Source organism: Geospiza fortis, unplaced genomic scaffold, assembly GCF_000277835.1.
Source record: "Geospiza fortis unplaced genomic scaffold, GeoFor_1.0 scaffold10, whole genome shotgun sequence".
Taxonomy (NCBI): Eukaryota; Metazoa; Chordata; class Aves; order Passeriformes; family Thraupidae; genus Geospiza; species Geospiza fortis.
Window position 1 is genome coordinate 748420 of NW_005054326.1, and position 21054 is coordinate 769473.

At 39.2% G+C, this 21054-nt stretch overlaps 1 protein-coding gene across 1 annotated transcript in view; it reads right to left on the reverse strand.

Annotated features, from left to right (window-relative positions):
• The window catches only part of WNK1 (WNK lysine deficient protein kinase 1), a gene marked incomplete at its 5' end in the record, with an annotated part of 97791 nt that extends 76738 nt beyond the window's left edge, over window positions 1–21053 (reverse strand). Inside the window, 1 exon segment of the mRNA XM_031057009.1 lies at window positions 20784–21053. Coding sequence (XP_030912869.1) covers window positions 20784–21053 — 270 coding nt within the window.
• Between the last annotated feature and the right edge of the window lies 1 nt (window position 21054).

Here is a 21054-nt window from a genome sequence, read left to right on the forward strand (position 1 = left end):
TTAAGGGGTGACCAAAGTTTGTGTTCTAGATGAGAATTCAAAACTACTTTCCACAAATACCAGTATTAGTACTAGCATTTCACAAACACCAAAGTCCTAAAACACACTGGAGAAGCACTTTCAAGATTTTTTAAGCACAACTGATGTAAGTTTCCTGTGATCTACAGAATGCCCATCTTCACCTCAAAGTTCTCATAAAGGGAAGCATTAATAATTCTTCCATGCTTACCCAAAAGGTTGACTTATGAAATCAGTTTCTTGCATCACTTGCATGTTTACTATAGACTTCCACAATAATACCATATACATCAGAGACACTTGTTCCACCAGCACACTGTACGTCTTTCTTGGCTAACACCACACACGATCTGCATCGAAAAGTTACTCATAAAGTCACAAGTATTTCAGGCAGTACCAAATGAACCACTAATATTTTAATTTACTAATATGTAAATTTTAAAATATGCATATTATCTTTCACAGAGCAAGGAATTTGAGTAGAGTTGAGTCAGGAGAGACAACACTCAAATTTTTAACAGTGAATAGTGGTAGGATGAACAATTAAGAAAACTGGCATGATGAAGCATACTCTGCATCCAGAAGCTTAACTTGCTTTGCAATTCAATCCTGAATGATTTTAAAACACATTAAAATATAAGAGAAAACGAGGTGTAATTGAAATGCAGTTGCAGGGATCACTTAGCTCCTATTATCTAATGAAATACAGGATACAATACATAAAAACAGCCAGGCTTTTGCTGTACTCTGAATGGAAGCAATAACATGCACAACTTGGACACAGAAGTACTATTTTTACAGAGGATGAAAGGGGGAAAAAAACAAATCCACACAAGCCCTTGAAGTGTTGGATTGACCTGCAAGAAAAGTCATTGGCAACTAAAATTCAGTGTTGTCAAACAGGTGAGATCAAAGTATCAGGAGAGTAACCTTGAAAGGGAGACAAAACACACAGCTAGGAAAAAAGCACTAGATAAAGTTTAAGATGAACTAGATGAAGTTTAAGACTTCTTTTCCCTTTGAATTTGCGAACTACATACACATTCCCACTGGCAAGGCTATCCTGTATTCATCCAAGCATTTTTTCCAAAGAATACTACTGGGAATATCCCACACTGCCAGAAGACCAACCATGACCTAGAAGGCCTCAGATACTCAACACGTTATCTATGAATCAGCTATTCAAAATGCTACAGCTTATCCAAAAAGTCTGTTTCTCATTACATTGTGCTTTAGTCACATACTGTCTGTCCTTGGTCTGGTGCCACTTCATTTCAATTGTTTGAACAGGAACACTGGAAGGAATTTCTTGAAGACAAACTATAATGCCTGTGCATGCCATGGTTCAAGGGGCCTGCCTTAAATGGGTCATCACAACCTGTAAACAGGCTTCTTTGTTTTCAATTTACCTCCTACTTCGTTCTACTGAAGAATTCTACACGCAGTTCAAAATTCAGTTTAATTGTGAACTAAAGCGCTTTATCCAAAAAACCACCAAAAACCATTCAAAATATTCAAATAATGTATCCATAGATTGAAATATCTAATATTCTGTACATCATATACAAAAACTACCAACTAGTGATCATGTTTAACATTGAACAAGTTCCCTTAGCCAAAAAGGTATCTGAAAACATTTTTAGCAAAATGGCTCTGTCTGAGACACACTCAATGTGTTCAGCCAGTATGCACACACAAAAAACTATGGAAGCTGGACTTCAAAGAAAAGCAGTTTGTGAGAAAAGCTGTTCTGGTACTGCATCCCTTCTTTCACTGGCAACAACTACATTTCTGTGGGGATAAGAGTGGGTAAGTAGATTGAAGATATTCCGTATTTCTGTTTCATTTAAATGCCTTGCCCTGCCATACAACCCTCAACAACATCCCAGTAAAACCATTTTAATTAAGCTAAAGACAGTATCATAAAGGTAACAGACACTTGGATCTGGTTTTAGCCTGAATCCACTAAATAGTACTTTAACAAGTACACAGGCCTGCTCTTGCTACAAAGAGTCAGCCCCCAGTCTGGAGATAACAAAGGCCACACAAGCCCCCTTTTTCACAGGCAGAGACAGGACACAGATCTCTGAACAGATGTCTCACAGAGCAGCCATATTCATTTTCAGAATAAGAGCCTCCTGTCCAACTACCAGCAAACAGGATGTGAACAGAGGTTCACATAAGCAGCAGACTGGAAGCACCTGAGAAATAATTCTTCTGCAGTTCTGTTACTACTGAAGCATTTTCTCCAATTAACTCAAAAACAATCCTAGTGCCAAAACAAACTTTACAAAAAAAATTCTAATGCTTGAATGCTTATTATTAGAGACACTGATGACAACCTCACCAATTCCTTTTAAAGACTATCAGGTAGCTTTGTAATTGTTTCCTCCTGAAGACCCTATCAATATAAAATGATTTTTCCACAGAATGGCTGTGATCCAAACACAGATCTCAGTACTTTGGAGGGACAGCTGTGTGAAAATCTCTTGAGAGCTCAATTCTAAAACCTCTTCTCATAGGGGCTCGAAAGGTGGAAGTGTCATTAAGTAGTTTTAAAATCCTCAAAACTTCAGAACATTTCTAAGATAATCTCCTTGCTATTACCACAGGGGGTTTTGTTTGTATCTTGTTTCTTAGGCTGGGCCCCTGAAACTGAATTATTTCAAAGGAAACAGAGGGAAGACAAGGACCTTTTAATCCTTGTTTGCTAATTGTTTAATAAAAGTGAGGGCCAAATGGAAGAACCTGTGGTTACAGCACCTCAGAATTATTGGAAAGAGGCTTCAGTAGGCAGCAAATAATACTGCAGTACAGAGCAGCAAGTGTCAAAACTCCAAATTTATAATTAACAGCACCATCTTCAATAGAATTGTGAAAGAAGGACAAAACCAACAAGGAGGAGCTGGATAGATGAATCACAGTCTCAGAGTTACAGTCCTATCTTCAAAGCTGTTAGCAGGCTGAAAAATTTATGAACAGGCATCTTCAGAATGAGTTGCAACATATCTGTCCATCAGAAGCAGACATTCCTCCTTGTGATTTCACTTTGCAAGTAATAAAATCCAGACTGCACTGCAAAGAACTGCAGTTCCCCCCCTCGCCTGCTCTTGCCCTGAGCACTCTGGCTACGGAGGCTGACAGGGTTTTGATGCTATTTTAATCTCTCCTGTGCTTCCAACACACACTGGATCACACAGATCTTTCTTGTAATTTCCTATTTCAAAGCACACTCTCTCAGAGAGACCTGGTCCATACTCCAGGCACCTTTTGCTGAAGTTTCCCACAGCCATTTGGTTTGGCTCTGTCTGCAGAGCAAATGAATGCTCAATACAGACCAAACTGAGATAGCTTGAGCACATTCACCATCCTGAACTGCTGACTCAGTGCAAATGACTCCATTTCAGAATTAGTCACACATGTGAGTATGCGAGGTGGAAACTGAAATTTATGCCACCATGAACTCTTCTTATCTCAACGACTTCAGTATGCTTGTGCCTAAATAAGGATTTCACAAGAGATCTACTGGCAATCATCATCAGGCTTGTGGAAACAGGATGCTTTTCCATGACAGGCAGTGGAATGGAATGGTATTGTCAGAGCACACTGAAACCTTAAGACCATAGAAGAGATTATAGCTTCATACCAAAATTATCAGAGTTATACCCAGAATTTCATTTTTAAAATTAAAGATAATACTCAGACAACCCAGGGGATAACTGCCTCTTCCTATTATGCCCTCCTGCCACTCCTTCCTTCCAGAACACAATTTCAAGTTTTCACTTCCCAGGAAAGGCAAACAACATTAGACAAAGCACAGACCAGGCTCTGAGCTAATTAAAAAGGAATTCCCATCCAATGTTTTAGACACTAAACACTAAAACAAAACTAAAAGCAGTCAAGTACTATGCTGATTATAGTTATGTTCAGATTATTAATAGACTTTTTCACTTGTTTCGTTTATATACATTTCTTTGGACTTGATCTTCCTTTCCTTCTGTACAATCATGACTTCTAGCATAAAAAAAGGGAAAAAATAACATACCACAAACAATTCTCTAACTCAGCCATCTGTGTAACAACACTGTTTGCTGGTAGCTGTTTTACTTAAATCCTGAACATCAGGAGTCCAGTTTAAGGTGAAAAATCCAAAAGGCATTTAAAAGAACAAAGTGTAAATAGACAAACTTCTACAGTTTAGAATACATTGGACAAAAAAAAGAATAAAACAGGATTTTTACCAAATCTGGTAAGAATCAAAGTTATATATTCCATTCTTTCTATGCCATTTCTCCCCTCAAAGCTCATGGGAAAGCAGACAGTTTGATTAGGGCATTTGCTTTTAAAATAATACAAAATTCATCTTTCAAGATCTGAATTGACTACAGCTAAAATAATTCGAGCAGTGTAATTTTACAGATGCTTCCTTAAGACAAATTACAACATGTTGGTACCAAAGCTGCTTCTCCATATCTGACTACTGAGATTAACAGCTGCACAGTCTGCTGCTTGTACAAATAAAGAGGCTGCTGTTCCACAAAAGGCTTTCTGCTTGAAAACTTCAATTCCTATTTCTCCAGAGAAACTTACAACATGATGAAGCAAGCCATTTCTGAGGATATTAAAATTTCCCAGCTTAAACAGTTGCAACACAAAGAAGTGAACTGAATTACATTGTACAGCTTTGTACCCTGCATTTCCCATCCTGAGGGGTTGACTGCCACATCCTGTACAAAAGGTAATTATATATTTGTGAAACAAAGCCAACACATTGAGTAAGTTCAACAAACTGCTTCATACAGCATCATACAGATGGTGACACAGATTATTCACAGGCTAGAACACGGATCAAGTCTTCAGTTTCAAAAAGGTAGTTTCCAAGTAAGTCTAATCTAGAAAAATGTCACTCCTTTCAAAGTTTTTTGATCTGGAAACTCTACTTGGAAGTACTTCCTCAGCACAGAGACAGCACACTTGTCTCAACACTGCTTTTAGGTCCCTGATTTACAGCTCTCAAGTGCAAAAATTTAAGGTGCCAGTGGATGCAATAAAGAAAGCATTTCTCTCTGAAGCACCTGTAACAGCTTGGCTGAAGCTTCTCAAACACAATTAAACTTAAGACAGGCACTTGGCTTGAAAATTTGCAGCCCAGGCAGTGAAGGTACACACCAGCTGGGCAACTGAGAACAGGCTCTTGTGACAGGACTCAATCTGAAGTGGTGCTGCCTAATGTATTAGCCCCATGTGTACCAATAAAGAATTTAAAAGCAGATGACCACTGTGTAAATATAGAGCATTACCAACACACTGCTTCCAAAGACAGCTTGAAAAATTACAGACCATTACAGAGCTAAACTGCAGAATGAACATGAAAGACAAATGCTAATTTTCATACTTTCAGGAGAAGTAAAGTGAGTATCAACTGACACATTATGCCAATTGATGGGTGGTAATGCAAAGAAATTCAGTCACAGGGAGTTTATCAATAATTTTAACCAACATTTTAGGCACTGTCACAAAGTCTCAGACTGAACATTCAAATATTAAATTGTTGTAGCATGATTTTTGACAGCAACACACAGAGGGGCTGCAAAAGTAAGCAAGGTGTCTCCTCATATCACTTCACCCAAGGAAGTCCCCAGAAAACTTCCTTTTGGCAGCTTCATCTCACCACAACCAATGCTTGGATTTCCAGTTACTCAGCACGAGAGCACACCTCTCTAACATTTATACTAAAAAGACCTAACAGCAACTATTGCTTCACTTGCAGATCCTTTTGTGAGCGAAAACAGAAAACTACTGATGCACTTAATTTGCCTATTCTAAAGCCCAACACTCCAAACACAGCATGTGAAGTTCTGTGCTTTGAAGTACCCTCTAGGACCTCCAGAAGGTGCTTTCCATCCAAAGCTCCACAGCTGCAACATCCAAACTGGATCCACAAGTGATCCAGAAAGAAAAGTTCACTGCTTAGAAGATGAGGAAACAGCGAGGTGGGAAACTTGACAACACATATCATCTCCTCAAACCTCACAAAGAAAACCATACAACATCCACAACCTATAAGGCATAACAACCTAATGTTGTCCCAAATGAGTAATAACTACACAAAGTGACTGCAGTGCTTCTCTTCTGGGAAGCCTTCCTAAGTTTACTCTGCATCCCTTTTTTCAGGGAAACTGGCATACTTGTCAGGGAATAATCAGATAGTTCCCCAGAGTTAACTTACACAATATCATCAGTGCTAGTCAGACACTGAATTACAAACAGAGTTACAAAGCAGGTAAACCAAGATTCCTCATCCAGTCAAACTTTTTTTCGATCCATGCTATGGCAGGAATCGCTAGGAACACAGGAGTAAACAAAACTCATGACAAGGATTTCAATAGGAAAAGGATAAAAAACCAAACAAACAAAAAACCAAAGTGTGATTATTTGGAGTCTCCAAGGTATACCATCACCAGTCATGGTCCTAGTGGATACTCTGGGCTAATGTGGGGCATGTGGCTGGATACAAGCAATCTCTGTACTACTACCATTCGGGAAGAACTAAAAATCTAACAATGCAACAGCCACAGATGCCTACAATAAAGTGAAATTAAACTGATAAAAAGGGAAATTAATTCAGCTCTGTTTCCCCAATAAGACACTCAACCCCTCTTATCTTTGATGAATGCGTCCCAGGATGTGCCAAAGTGCACAGCACCACGACCCTTGATCTCTGCTTGACACAAGTCATCATTCAAGGCTCAAGATATTTTGCTATCCCAGTATGTGTGACAGACTGCTCAAACCCCACAAAACACAGCCAGGCCAACTGCTGTACTTGCTGCTTTTGAGAGCACACACTGATGACTCCCAGATTCTCAAACTGTAAACCTGGCACGAAGCTACAAAATAACCACTCACAGGAGGCTCCAGATAAAAGACTTCCTAGCTTGCTGTCACCAAAGCAAGAGATCACATGCCAATATACAGCTGAAAAAACACCAACATTTATCAGAATATGGACTATTCCAGTCAAGTTATTTACTAGAAAGTCAGAGAACAGGGAAAACTGAAGTCCCTCATGATCTTGAAGAAAAAGCCCACACTTTTTACAAGGTGTATGCTTTCTGTTCCTGGAATCCAGGCCAACTGTATGGATTCAAACACAAGAGGAGTTTTCCACTGAAAAAGGCATGCACTTCAAAGGCCACAAAATCCACATTAAAAGACTCCAGCACAGCTTCAGCCTCCCTAATTCCCACTAGACTCCCCAAATCTGTAGAGCTGCAATCACTTGTTTTAGAGTGGCTGCATGGGCTTCTATTGCAGAGGCACTGAATTAATGAATTCAAGCTGGAAACCATTTCTGAAACACAATGTACTGGGAAGCAAAAGTCAGATCTATGCAGCAACTTAACCAGATAGTATTTTAACATTTTCTTTTATTTTTTTTCTTTTTTCTTTTTTTTTTTTGATGGGTTGTTTCAAGGGGTTATTTCTTGAAGCCCTGCAGAGACTGGGAAGTAGCAGTGTGGTCAATTGTATTTATTGTTCTGTTGTCTAAAAGCATAGACATGAAAAATGTCTTAGCTACCCCTTTGAACAAGAAGGCTTTTCAGAGCAACAGGCAGAATTCCTCTCAAGGTTTGAGCAACAGGTGGTTTCACTAAATCATGGTCAATTTCTCCGTTTGTTTATGGTTTTCAACAGTCTGTAGTTACTGCAAATTTTTGTTTCCTTTCTAATTCAGTTTCAGTCCTACGCAGTCTTCATTAGTCAAGAACTACAATCTTGCTTTACAATAGTTTTCTGCAGAGAAGCTATTTTAAGTTAATGACTGTGCCCATTCTCCCATTAAAGTGCTTTTTCACTCATGGACTTAGCACTCAACATTTTTTTTATGGCACTTTGTTTCACATTATGCTCAGCAGCCCATGAAGCACATGACATTTTGTAACCAAATAGCCAATGGCCATTGGCAAATTTCCCCACCCCTCCCTTTCTCAATATTATTGGAACAAATAGCCTTATTTGCACAAAAAACCCTCTGCAACCTGCAAAACCAAGTTAACCCCCTTAATAATCTGTGTCAAGTAGATTTATTACAACTTTCATTACACTCAATTCATTGCTAGCCAGAATCACACAGGTACCTCAGCTTTTCTGCCAGAAATACGTATTGAAGCACAGACTGAGGATTATCAACCAGCCAAAAGACAGGGGGTGATATGCTGGATAAATGTTCTTACCTAGTAAAACCACAAAAGGAAAGGAGACTTAGAATTCAGAGCAATCCTTCAGCTACTTTAGAAACAGTGTCAGTAGAGTACAGGATCACTGGATGAAACATTTTCATCAGCCTAGGAAAATATCTGTAATTGGAAAAAAGTTATAACTTCATCCAAAAAAAAAGGATTTTGCACTTAAATGGTTCACCTTCATTCTTTCTTCTTTAAGTGGGCCTTGGACTATTTCGAACATTTTCATGGGACAAGTTTATTTCAAGTGAGAGTAATGCTCACAGCCCTCTAAACAAACAATTTGGTCACCAACTTGTGATCCCAGTGACACCTGATAAACTCACAGCTGTTGGACTGAATATTTATACATGAAATAACTGATGTATTTCCATCTGGTCTTTATGACAAGAGGATGACTATACAGAATGGCAAATCACTACTGCTTCCAAACAAAACTTGGGGAAGAGGAAAGGGAAACTGCTGAGCTGGACTGCCCTTGACCCATGACAAACAGACAACTCAGCTGTCACTTATGTTTTGCTCATTTGAGTAGCTGCAGAAAGTATATCTGAAATGAGACACCCTATTCAGCTGAAGCTCAATCTAGCCCATGGATTTTTTTCCCTTCCTGGAAAGAAATTTGGCTTGAGAAGGGGGAAGGGAGAAGGCAAGAGCATAAAGCAAATTCCCAAGAGAACAGTAAGCACATTTCCATGGATAAGATTGACTTACCAGCTGGAAAATCTAAGTTTGGATGAGGCAGTTGCAGGAGTCAAAGCTTAGATGCGGGTTTTAAACATGCTCATTCTTCTTTTACATAGGGTAGCTGAACACAGATAACAAAATCTGCTTCATTCCAGAGTGCAAGAGGGAGCAGGGGGAGAAAATAAAATCCTTGTTTTGCCAGATGGCTTATACTGGGACCATAGGAGGATTCAGGAAGGCCAAGGTTAGAAAATAAAGCAAAAAATGACATTGGCAATGACATGACTGATACACTGTTTTGTTGGAGGGGGGAGAAATGAGGATATTTCCTGAACAGGTAAAAAGCAAGAACAATTACCATTCCCACACAGGAACAAGAGAAACAAAAGATACCATTTCCCTGAATATTATTGCCAGAGAAGATAAGGACAGAAGTCAAAGGGAAAGTGGAAAATAGCTCTCTACATCATCAACCAACCCATTCTTTCCATTCTAAATTCCAATGCCAACTTCCTCAGATTTCATACCCCTCTTAAGTGACAAATTATACTTAAAACATGGCCACATTCACAGCCTGCTGCTTTGTAACTGCAGTCACCCACACCGACTTAGTTAACACTTATCAGTTGCGTCATTACCTGCTAGTTATCAGCTCTTTCTTTAAAGTAGCTGCACTCCTCCAAATTTTACAGTTACCCAAACCATGTGGTTTGTTGCAAAAAGTTATCAAGACCAGAAGTTGAGCAATACACAGTTTTGGACATGCTACAACAGCACAATCACACATCACAAGCATACTTCAGAAATTTGGTATTATTTTATAAGCTGCCATATTAGAAGCCACAACTGGTTTCTGACAGAGGTCAAGCCACTGCAAACCTTCAGCAAAGCAAAGTAAACCTTCAGCTGAACAATTCAGAACAAAACCCAGCAATTTGCAGTAATAGTAAATAACAGAGCCTTCCACAAAAGAATTTGGGGAATTGTTTTGCTGATGTTGAAAGTACAGCCAACTGCTTTAGCACAGCTGATCCTGGCTTACTTCCTTTGGTTAGCCCAACCTAATCTAAAGCTACTTGAGCTTTCTTCATAAAACTGAACCATTTCTTTCCTTCCCATTTGACATAATCACTGTTCACACTAGTGTTAGTTTTCCTGTATTCCAAATCAGTTTATCACCCATTTCCAATTCATAACCCCATCACTCACATGGTTTAGAATCTAAGGATGACTTCTCCCAGAGGCCAACAAAGTACAGGTTTATCAAGCAGAAACCATTTATAGCCTGGGTACACTGGGAATTTTCACAAAATCTCTATATTTGGAGCAGCAAGACTATAAAGTTTTTCTCACACTCAGATCAATTCAACTGTGTATCTCAGAAAACTGACCCAGAAGACCTTCCAGAGCAGTTAGTCATCTACCCACCAACTAGGCCACAGATGCTGGCTTGGGATAGATGCCTCTCCAGTTTCAAAAAAAATCCTTCAAACACTTAAATTATGGTCACAAAGCTTTTCAAAGACGAAATGTGCACATTCACAATCAACTACAAAATACTAAAAAACCCACAAGAAATAGCAACAAAATGCTCAGCCTTAAAGGCTGCTGGGCTTATGGAGCTCACAGCCTGAATGCACCCATAAAATGATTTTACCTGTTCATGAAAGTTACACAAATATTTAATCTGTAAAGAAAACACCAACTGATGTATATCCACAGTAGGTAGCTTACTCAATAAGATTACTATGAAAGGAAGCATTTTGGCAAAAAGCAGGCAAGAAATCCGCAAGCTTCAGTACAAGTATTAAAATAATACTTTCATGAACTAGCCATTCATAGCAATAGGAACTTTTGGAATCAATTCATAGTTTTAAACTTGCCTGGTCCTAAAACTTTGAAATGTCATGTACATCCTAAGAAACAAGGTTTTCTGCTGTTCCTCACCTTTGTCTTGTAAATGCTATTTAACTCTCAAAGTTTGTTGGGAAAAAAAATAAAACACTTAAGTCAACAATAAAAACAGATTTCAGACTCTCCAACACAAATAAATCAAACTTCAGTTCTGCTAGGTTTTCTGCCACTGGCCCAACTTTCAGAAATAAGATTCCATACTGGATGGGAAGAAGAACACCACTTTTTTTGAACCATAATCCCAAGATAAAAATCAAGGCAACTGGCTGTTTTTCCTATCTGATGTGTTATCATACACAGTTAGTCACATTCAGTTGCACTGAAATGCTGGAAGGAAACCTGAGTAAGAAAGACAATTTGTGACCAATCTTCAAGTATAGAACACACACAATACACTGGGGGTGCTACAGCATTTAAGTCTTCAGCAGCAACCTTGAGGCTCTTATTTTTTCCTTTTTTACTCCTGAGGGTAAATACTGAACCTCTCAGATATGTTCAGGCTTGTATAAAGACATCAGCAGAAGAAATCATACCATCACCTTAACTGGCTCACAGTTGCCATCAAGAGGCAAAACATTTCAAATTCAAACACCCTGTGTAATTCACCACCACCCCTCCTGGCACAACCTAAAATTCATTTCTGCTTTTGAGTCTGCAGAAAGAAGCTCAAGCTGCACATAAAGGAAGCAGAGAAAGCCACAGGAAGAAAAAAAAAAATAATTCTAAAACTAAACTTCAAGTCTTGGTTTTGTATCAGACACTTCTGTTGTTTCTCCCTTTTCAGCATACTCTTCCTGGCAAACCAAACTAAGCCCCAAATCACGATAAATGCAAATAAAAAGCCTGCCCTCAAAAGCCATTCTACATACTGTCAATCTCTACTTGTCTACATCTAGAGGGGGCAATATTTAAAAACAAACAAAAAAAAATCAATCATTTCTCAGACAGTATTTCTTACAGCAGGATATTTATCTGACTGGACTGCTTCAAGAACTCTCTACATCAAGTTTAGCCTCATAATGACATTTTTAATTTAAGGAGAACTCGTGGACCAAGTTCAAATTAGCTATAACAAAGCACGTTAACTTAACATCTTGCATTTTTACATGGATAACCTACATTTCCCAAATGAAAGCATACCATAAGCAGCTGAATAAAGATCAAGACAAACCAAAAATAGTTCTATGTTGGAAAATATTTGTTAGAATAGAAGTCTCATTTAAAAAGAGGCAGATTTGAAAACAGACATGGTAACATTTTGTAACATTTAAGCAAAACCTGCTAACAGTTCAGAAATTGCCATTAACAGATGCATATTACATAAGCTCACATAGATTTCCAGATCCTTAAGATAATCAGCCTGGATTGCTGAAGCTTTTAATAGTAATATTTGGGGGTTATTGTTTGCGTGTCATCAGTCTAGCCCAGGATAGAAGCAGTCAAAATATACTCAGACTGGGGTCACAAACTTGCCACCAACAATCAGCACAGGACAAACAAGTCACAAGTCCTCCTAAGAGAGGAAAATGTCCAAGGAAAGCAGGGTAACCCTATCAACTGGGTATTTTAAACTATCACAAGGCTACATTAACTGGCCAAAACCAGACAAAATGCACATGGCTGTTGGCATCAGTTTTGTACTACCTTTCACTCACCTCAGATTTTCCTGTTACATACAAAGAGATTGCCATTCCTATGCTTTTCACGTTCTACCAAACGGTGCCATTCAACTCACAATTGCACAATTGGGTTTTTCCATCTTGACCTTTCTGCTTTCTGCCACCAGCACCAAACCTGCTATCAGAACCCACTATCTTCAATTTCTGATGCAATGAAACTAGAAATGGCTGAAAAATGCAGATGAAAGGGATGATCCAGAACAGCTAAATCGAAACAATATAACTCCTACCTCATATAAGAGGTCTAACAAAGCTCATTTCCCACAGTGTCTGTTAAAAGCAGGAGGAGAGCAGCTCAACAGGGACCTTGAAAGGTTCTATCAGTGACTGCTTGTCTAACAAAGGCAACAGGACCAGAAGCACTCTGGGCTATGGCTCCAAACACAACTTGTGATGTGGATACTACTGGAATCTCCAAAGCTTCCTCTTTGTTTTAATCTTACTGGTAACATCTGAGGAGTCCTGCTAACCACTTGCAAACTTAGACTTGAAATGCACCACAGTGATCCTGTCCTGAGAACAGAGACTCCAGAAAACTGCTGCCCCTAGATTCCCAATAGATGAACCAGGTGACTTCAGAACCATGCTCTGGGGCACACAGATCATGGAAAAAAATACCATCGCCTACATTTAAACACATTTATTCTGGTGTCATTGACACATCACTTGGAAAGCTCATAGATATTTTAGTTACAAGGCCATCAAGCATACAACATCCTTTCTAAAGGACTTCTAGAGTCTAAGTGCATAGGCAGCATTCCTAAAGATTCTGCTTAGACCTAAAATGACAAATTCAAACATAGCAGTTTGTCTCTATGTGATTCAGAACGAGCTACCCTTGTAAAAACTGCTTACTGCTTTAGATAGGTATTAATACTTACATAGCCTCTGGAAGGCTATGATATAACAACATAACACTACCAGTCCCATTTTTATCAGGCTGCCATTTCCTTTGCCAAAAAATCACCTGAGAACATGTTAAATTATTCCTGAGCCAGGCAAAGTAACACAGCGCTGCTTGGAATTCCCCAAGCAAATCTTTGAAGCACTCAGAATAATCTGGATATGTGCAATGCACCTGCCATCACCAGGTGAAAATGACAAGTGGGATGAAGTCCAGAAGTATGTCTAAGAACTAAATCTGAATTTTGGTCACTGCATTCCACCCATTACTTTATTCTAACTTTTTTTCTAAAAAGATTTGCCAACACCTGTGATGAACTTGCTGCACAGATGTCCATTTGGGTTAAGAGGACAGCATAGCACAAAACATGATTAACACCAAGTTTATCCTCTGCAGCATGGAGTTAAGGGGTATTCTGCAGGTTGTGCCCACAAGACAAGACATGAGGAAGCTCCCTAACATGACCTCAGGTGAGGCACAGATTCAATCCTCATCACCCCTCTACTTCCCACAGCTCTCCCAAAGGGAATGGGGGGAACTAAAACCACACATTGAGACGTGTTGGTATGACAATTTGTAAATCTACTGAGGAAACTGGAAATAGAGTAGAAAGAAGGACAGCCATGGTATCTTGACCAAAAACATTCTAACACTGTTTAAGGTCCAACACACACCCTAAATGATTTTCAAAATGACCTACAAGGCAGTCCTAGGGAAAGGAAGCAGCTTCCACAAAAATACTTGTGAAGCCATAAAAATTGAGTCCTGTTCATTTGGACAAGAATTTAAATAACAGATTTTAAAAGATATGCAGATGGTTCATATTAGATAAAAGCCTTTAACTACTCCAAGAAATCAATTTTCAGCATGACAAATCCTGCTATTTAGAATAGAAACAGTTCCAAGTGTACTGGAAGAGTGTTTTTCCAAGTGTGGTGTACACACATCATGATCTAGTTAAAACCACAGTATCATTATCTGAAGTTTCAAGAGTCAAAACCAATAACTTCCTACCATCTGCTATTAAAAATTAACACTACCACCAACAAAACCCACAAGCACATACTAAGTCAAGAGAAAGTTCTATGCCCAGCTGCAGGAGCACTGCAAATTCACATGATATTTATTATCTTTCATTTAACTTAAATGTTACATCCAATATGTACACTGACAAACTAAACAGAAAACCACCCAACTTTTATTTCAACTCAACCACGATTTGAAAGAACCAATTTGTAGTCTCAAAAAAAGGTTGGTAATCTTTACAGGAAATGCATGACAGGAAGCATCAAGACTGCCACTGCTTAGCACCAGCTTTGTCACATGCAGCATGGAGAACCTGGGTGTCAGTCAGAGCTGTGATGTTTAACAAGCTGCTGCATGAAACAAAACCAAAGACAAAATAAGAAAAAGAACACGTGGCCTAGAGGGATGTTGCTAACCAAAAGGTATTGAAAACTGCACTGTACTGTGCACTGCATCCATGGAGACTACCACAGATCTATTACTGCTTGTTTTATTTATTACTCTGCTCGACAGCTCTCAAAGGGCTCTATACAGGATATCTCCAGGGAGCTTTTATCAGGTGGGGTTTTTTTCCCTTACAAAGAAAGATTATAGACCTGGTACTTTTCCTCAAAAGCCCTCAAAAGTTTCGTTATGAAGCTAAGTGTTTTAAACCACAACAGCCCAAAACAAATCTCATTTAAGAGATTTAATTCTGCACCTCTCAAACCCACACAAACTGACAAATAAAAGCCTGTTTATTTCCATAAGAAATGCTGCATTTTCAGAATGTACTTATCTGGATTATATTTACTGCCTCACAACCAGACAGTTACAAATTGACCCACAGCCATCTCCAAAAGTGATATCCCTTTGAGGTAAGCTTATTTTCTTAAGTAGAGGTCTCCTAACAGCTGCAGCTCCAGAATGTACTTCAAAAGCTCTCTTCTCTCTTTCAGGGTCACCTTTGTCAAGTCTGAGGGAGCCTGACCACTGTTTATACTTCTGCAGGTAATTAGTCTGGCCCCTTTCCCACGTCATTTATCAAGCTGTCAATTGTATCAATTACAGCACAAACACTCAAGAATATGGCTGGGTTGTCATCTTTAGCTAAAGGAGAAGATTTCACATCAGAGATTTGAAGACAGTAAGTACCAGTAATTTGTTGTGCCCTATGACATAGAAAACCAGCAAAAATTTAGACTTTGCTGTACAAAATTTCAAATTCCCTGCATATGCACACTTATAAATCCAGCATCCTGAAAGTGCCATAAGCCCACTGCATACTTACAGCTTTACAGATTTTACTTTCAGTATTTCACAATTTGTAAAGCTGAAAACAGAAGAGATAATAAGGACAGCATGACGTTGACAGATTGTCACATACCTTGATTAATCTACGTCTGTGACAATGACACAGCTGGCCCAGAAGCAGTCCCAAGCAGGAGGCACGCTGCTGCTGCAGCCACACAACTGCTCACAAACTAGTAAAGCATTATCAACACTGATGTGAGGCACAGGAGCCAGCATACTGCATTAGACTTGGACTTGATCTTCCAGTAAAAGTTTCAGAAAATGTCTTTTTAAATAATCAGAATTAAATCACAGTCAGAGCTTTCAAAGAATGCATATTTGTTTAGGGATATTGACTATTTCTCCAGAACTAACAGAATGTAATCGTTTTCCAACAGTGCTTGACAGATGAATTCCAGGTCCACAATTCTCAGCTTCCTCTCACTGCAGAAAGGTCTAGATCTGGTTTTCCATTTTGCTTTAATGTAGTTACATGATTGTGCATCAGAGCCAGCATCTTTGCAGTCAGCACTCGTAGTGAGCAATATGCAACCAGCTTTTTAAAAAGGAAAAAAAAAAAAAAGACTACAGGATGCCACAGTTATGTGATACAAGACCTTTTTTGGTTGTCAGACTCGAATGTGCAACTTCTGAAACATTCTCAGTTTTGCCAGTCCAGAAAGAATAGAGAATTTTAAGAATTATACATTGACCTCAACAAGCTGATATTTGTCATGGTAAGTCTGCAGTGGAGTCTGTACTCCAGAGTACAGGAACTGCATTCCATCGCTGTCTGCTGACCTAAAAATCACCATTAAATATAGCTTTAAGACCACAAGATAAAGATAGGCATCATTAAATCTGAAGTGTCAGTAAAAATGAAGCTACACATCACATCCAATCTACTTCCTGCACTGTGAGTTTTAAGTCAACATTGTTAGACTCAGAAAAACTCTGACAGATGGAAATATTATTTAGTACCTCGCTGTTTCCTGCTACAAAGTGTCACTTGAATTATCATTTTTACCAGAGTGCACTCTAGAATCTCATGGTTCACATCCAATTCTGGCATTATGCTTGTTCCAGCTAGTTTTTCATTGCTATTTCCTATGTAAGAAAAATGCATTTGCAAGCTGGAGTGTCTGTACACTACACTTGGTTTGTAGTTAGACATCTGCTAGAGAAGCACACACATGAAACCTACACCAATTTATTACTCAGATGTGATAAATTCACAGACAGCTTTCCCTCAAAGCAGTAATGAGTAAAACAAACTTTGTGCACCATTATCACCTGTCCAACTCATTTCTTACCCCTGGACACTGTGTTCCTTAGGGAGAGCCCTCCAGTTCCTTCCTAATCCTCCTGCAGCCCAGGTGTTAAGCAGAATAACCTGACACAACACTGAATCCAGAGTAAGAATGGCAAAGCAACATATCAGCAGGAAGGTGCACCCTCCTTTCAGAGAGCACACTGCCCAAATGAAAGGTAAATCTTCAAATGCCTCACAAATACACCGTTCAAAAGAGCCCAAGTTACCTCCACATCATCAAGCACATCCCTATATAAAAACTTACTAATTTGAATAATCCAGAGCAATAATTCTAGGGAGAAGATTTTGCAGTCCAGCAAGTGTCTGTTCTGTAAATCAGCAGTTAAATTACAGTTTTGATTTAAAACCACTCACACAGGGCTCAGAGGGATGACACAACAGCACTAAGATTTGGCTTTTGCAGCCAGCAGTGTGACTTGCTACTTCTGGCATGTGAGTACTACTTTGCAAACTTCAGGCATCAGTGGAAGGCATCACATTTTAGCCACAACATTACCTGAACTGTACAGAGGAGACAAACTCACTGCTCAAACATCATTTACAAAGATCCCTTTTGTCAATGTCTACCTACCTAAAAACCCTTTAATTAGTAACCCTAACTACTATTTTAGTCAATTTATGAGATGTGCTAATGACAACAGTAGGAGGCACACTTGACTCAGAATAACTAGAGCTGAGATGAATACATACAAGGGGAATAAAAGTATCTGAAGGCCAACACTACGCTAACAATTGCCTTGCAGCAACTGAAGCTGAGCACTGGCAGAAGCTGCTGAGCTCTTCACATCTCCCCTACATTCACAGCAGGGCAGGTATTTCACATTTGAACACCTGCACACAATATTTTAAAGCAGGTTCAGTAACAATTTGCTTCATAGGGACAGGTCACAAAGTAAACTAGGATTGTCCATCAGTCACACCTGTGTTAAGTTTTTGTTAGATTCAACAAAATTACTCACAGATCCAGAAAAAATAAAGAGCCAGGACCTTGGCTTCCTGGAGATACTAAGAACACCAGTAGGTCACCCAGTGAATTTCAGCTCTTCCCCCTTCTACTTCCTCCACAGTTCAATTTATCAAGCAGAAGGGGCAATTCAATTACAAGGCAATTCAAGAGCCTTGAGGACATGAGCAATATCCTCCACAGTTTCACTAACTTGGAAACACAAGCTGCATTTCATAAACAGCATCTAAACTTCCTTTGAGAGGAAGCATAGTCATAGTCTCAGGTTTTGATCTTCATTACTACAGAGCACATAGAAAAAAAATTAGGCCTAGTTGTATTATTCAGAATTAAAAAGTCATTCTGCCAAAATCTTCAGTAGTGCTGTTTAGAAGACTCTGGGGAGGTGGGACACCTCAGATGCCTGAGAAAAACTGCTATTGCTGAGGAACATTATTTCAAGATAATTAAAAGTAACCATCAGTTACTTATGGTTACTGTAACACAGCATGGAAAAAAATCATTCACGTTTCCCTAATAAAATAATTAAGCTTTGAAGGTTCACCAATTCTCAAATCATGGCATCCTGGAAAACCAATAACATCTAAGTTTCAGTCCATCTTTGTGAATGCAGATTTCATTTTGATACAAATCATGCATAAATAACAACGCATCAACAACTACATTTTCCTATATAAGAGGATATACCCACCATCCCAATAAATACCAAGTTCCTCCTTTTCTTTCTAGTCACAAACAATAAAATAGGATTTAATCTCAAAATATTCTACTAGCTGTAGAGTCTAGCTCCTTCAGCAAATACTTTGAACAGCTATAAAATGTACATTCCTGTTTTAAACTTGTCACTTGGTAGTGACTCCTGAGAGGAAAAACACAGTCTTTGGAATCTGGCTTAACTTAACCCACAAGGCACTCCTGCAATGCACTTCCCCTCTGAGCAACACATCAACTATTTCCCCCTTGCAAATATTTTCATTCATGCTTTTTGCAACTTGTCAATTTCAATGCTGCCTATGGAATTCACCAACCAATTGAAAGCCCAGCAACATGCCCTTTAAAAATGAGCTTCTTCAATAAATTCCTTTGAAAGTGATGCTACTTCAGACAGTCTGTCCACATAATACTGATGGTGATGAAGACACTTCAAGAGGCAACATTAGTGGAAGGCAACTGATGCCAAGCTGATGTTAGTTTCTGATCAGTAAGTGTGAAGATTAAAACAGTCTTCAGAGATTAAAGTCACAGAACTCAGAAATTGGAAAGATTAAAATTTCAAATAAAAGCCATACAATTTTGATGGCTTATTAATCTCCTCACAGTTCAAACTGCACAAGTAAAGCTTCAGCAGAGCCCAACAATTGATCATTTTACTTTTAATTTAAAAATCAATGCCGAAACAGACCACCACAGCAAGTATGTAGCTAGCTTGGAGGAGCAGGTCATGCTGAAGGGCCACAAAGAAAACTGGAAGCTTTCTTCCACAGTTAGTAAGCTCAGAATAATGGCAATAACAGAATGAACCAAGATACTGGTAGAATGCTTGAGCAACCATCCAAAAGCAAATATTAATTCAAATTAAGAAATCTTTTCATAAATTCCCTCAGCTTGACTGGAACAGATATACAAGTGCTTTTGAGAAAGTTCTCGTGCAGTTACTGCAACCAATCATTTGTGAGCCACTGACTGCTTAAAAACCCTACAAAGAGTTTTGGAACTTTCACCCAATGCTCTTTTGTCTGCCCTAAATTGGATGGGAACACAAACAACAATAAAGATGTACTACATGAGCCCTTCTATGAATTGCACCAAAACCCAATACCAAAAAACAAACACTAAACCTTTTAACTTAACTCTGAGGCTTTGAAAACAAACCAGCACACCAGGTATTTGTTCCTGGTACTCCAAGCTCTTCCCACTTCTTTCCAGGTTGTTGCACAGCAACCTGTGTCTGTTACACAAGCTGTGACTCGCAGGGAACTAAGGGTGTTCTTGCCATCCTCAGACTGGGCCCCTACAGAACCCTGGCTCTGCTCAGTCTAGAAACTTGATAAAAGAGCAGTATCTCAGTCCAGTTTAATCCACCAGCCATCCAGAAAGGCTAAACTTTAGGGTGCTTTCTAAAGCTTTGGAAAGCTAAATTATTTCCCTGCCCCTGTTAACAAATATGAACACTGGAAATTAGAATGAAAAATACAGCATTGAAAAAGTAAATGGTGTGATACACTGCATGACTTGTGTATACTCTAGAGTTATCTATCCCACAAGAATCCAATGCCACTACCTATGACATGTCTGTGAAATTAATGTTTTCACATTTTTTCTTAAGAAAAACACCTAAACAAATTCTGAAACGTTTAGGGTAGTTCAAGTCGATATTCACTTACACATCGTCCCTCAGCCTCCCATCAGCAGCACACAAGTGATTTTACAGTCCTCCAAGCTATCTTTTGGAAGTATAACATGCAAGCCACTATATGAAACAGAACTGCAGCACGTTTTGTGATGATAAAGCTAAAAGATTCTTCAGAGAGCACAGTATTTAAAATAATTAAAAGGCAAACTGCCTCTACGGAAAGGATGCACCTTTTTTCCAAAGGACTGCCTCAGGTAAGGCTTGCAGCTCCTTTCGAATTAAGCAGACCTCGAGCTGATGGGTTTTATCCCCTTCAAGCACAATGACTAGCACCTGGGAGAGTGACTATGCTGTGCTAATTCCCTTTTTTTTATTTATTTATTTTACCTGTAGCTCGCACCAGGCAACTTCCACAGTGGTTTCAGTATCCAGTCCTTTATACACAGTTTTGAAAGAGCCTCTTCCAATCTCGATGTCAAACTTTAGGAAGCGGCCATCCGGGGAGATGCCCACTGCCTTGGTCTCAAGCTCTTCGATGTCTTCCTGCTGCGCTCTCCGCTCCTCGAATTCCCGGCTGGCAGCTGACAGGCTGCCAGCGACACTGCTAGGGGGTAGCGCAGTTGCCTCATCCCCCTCCTCCTCCTCCTTGGGCAGCAGC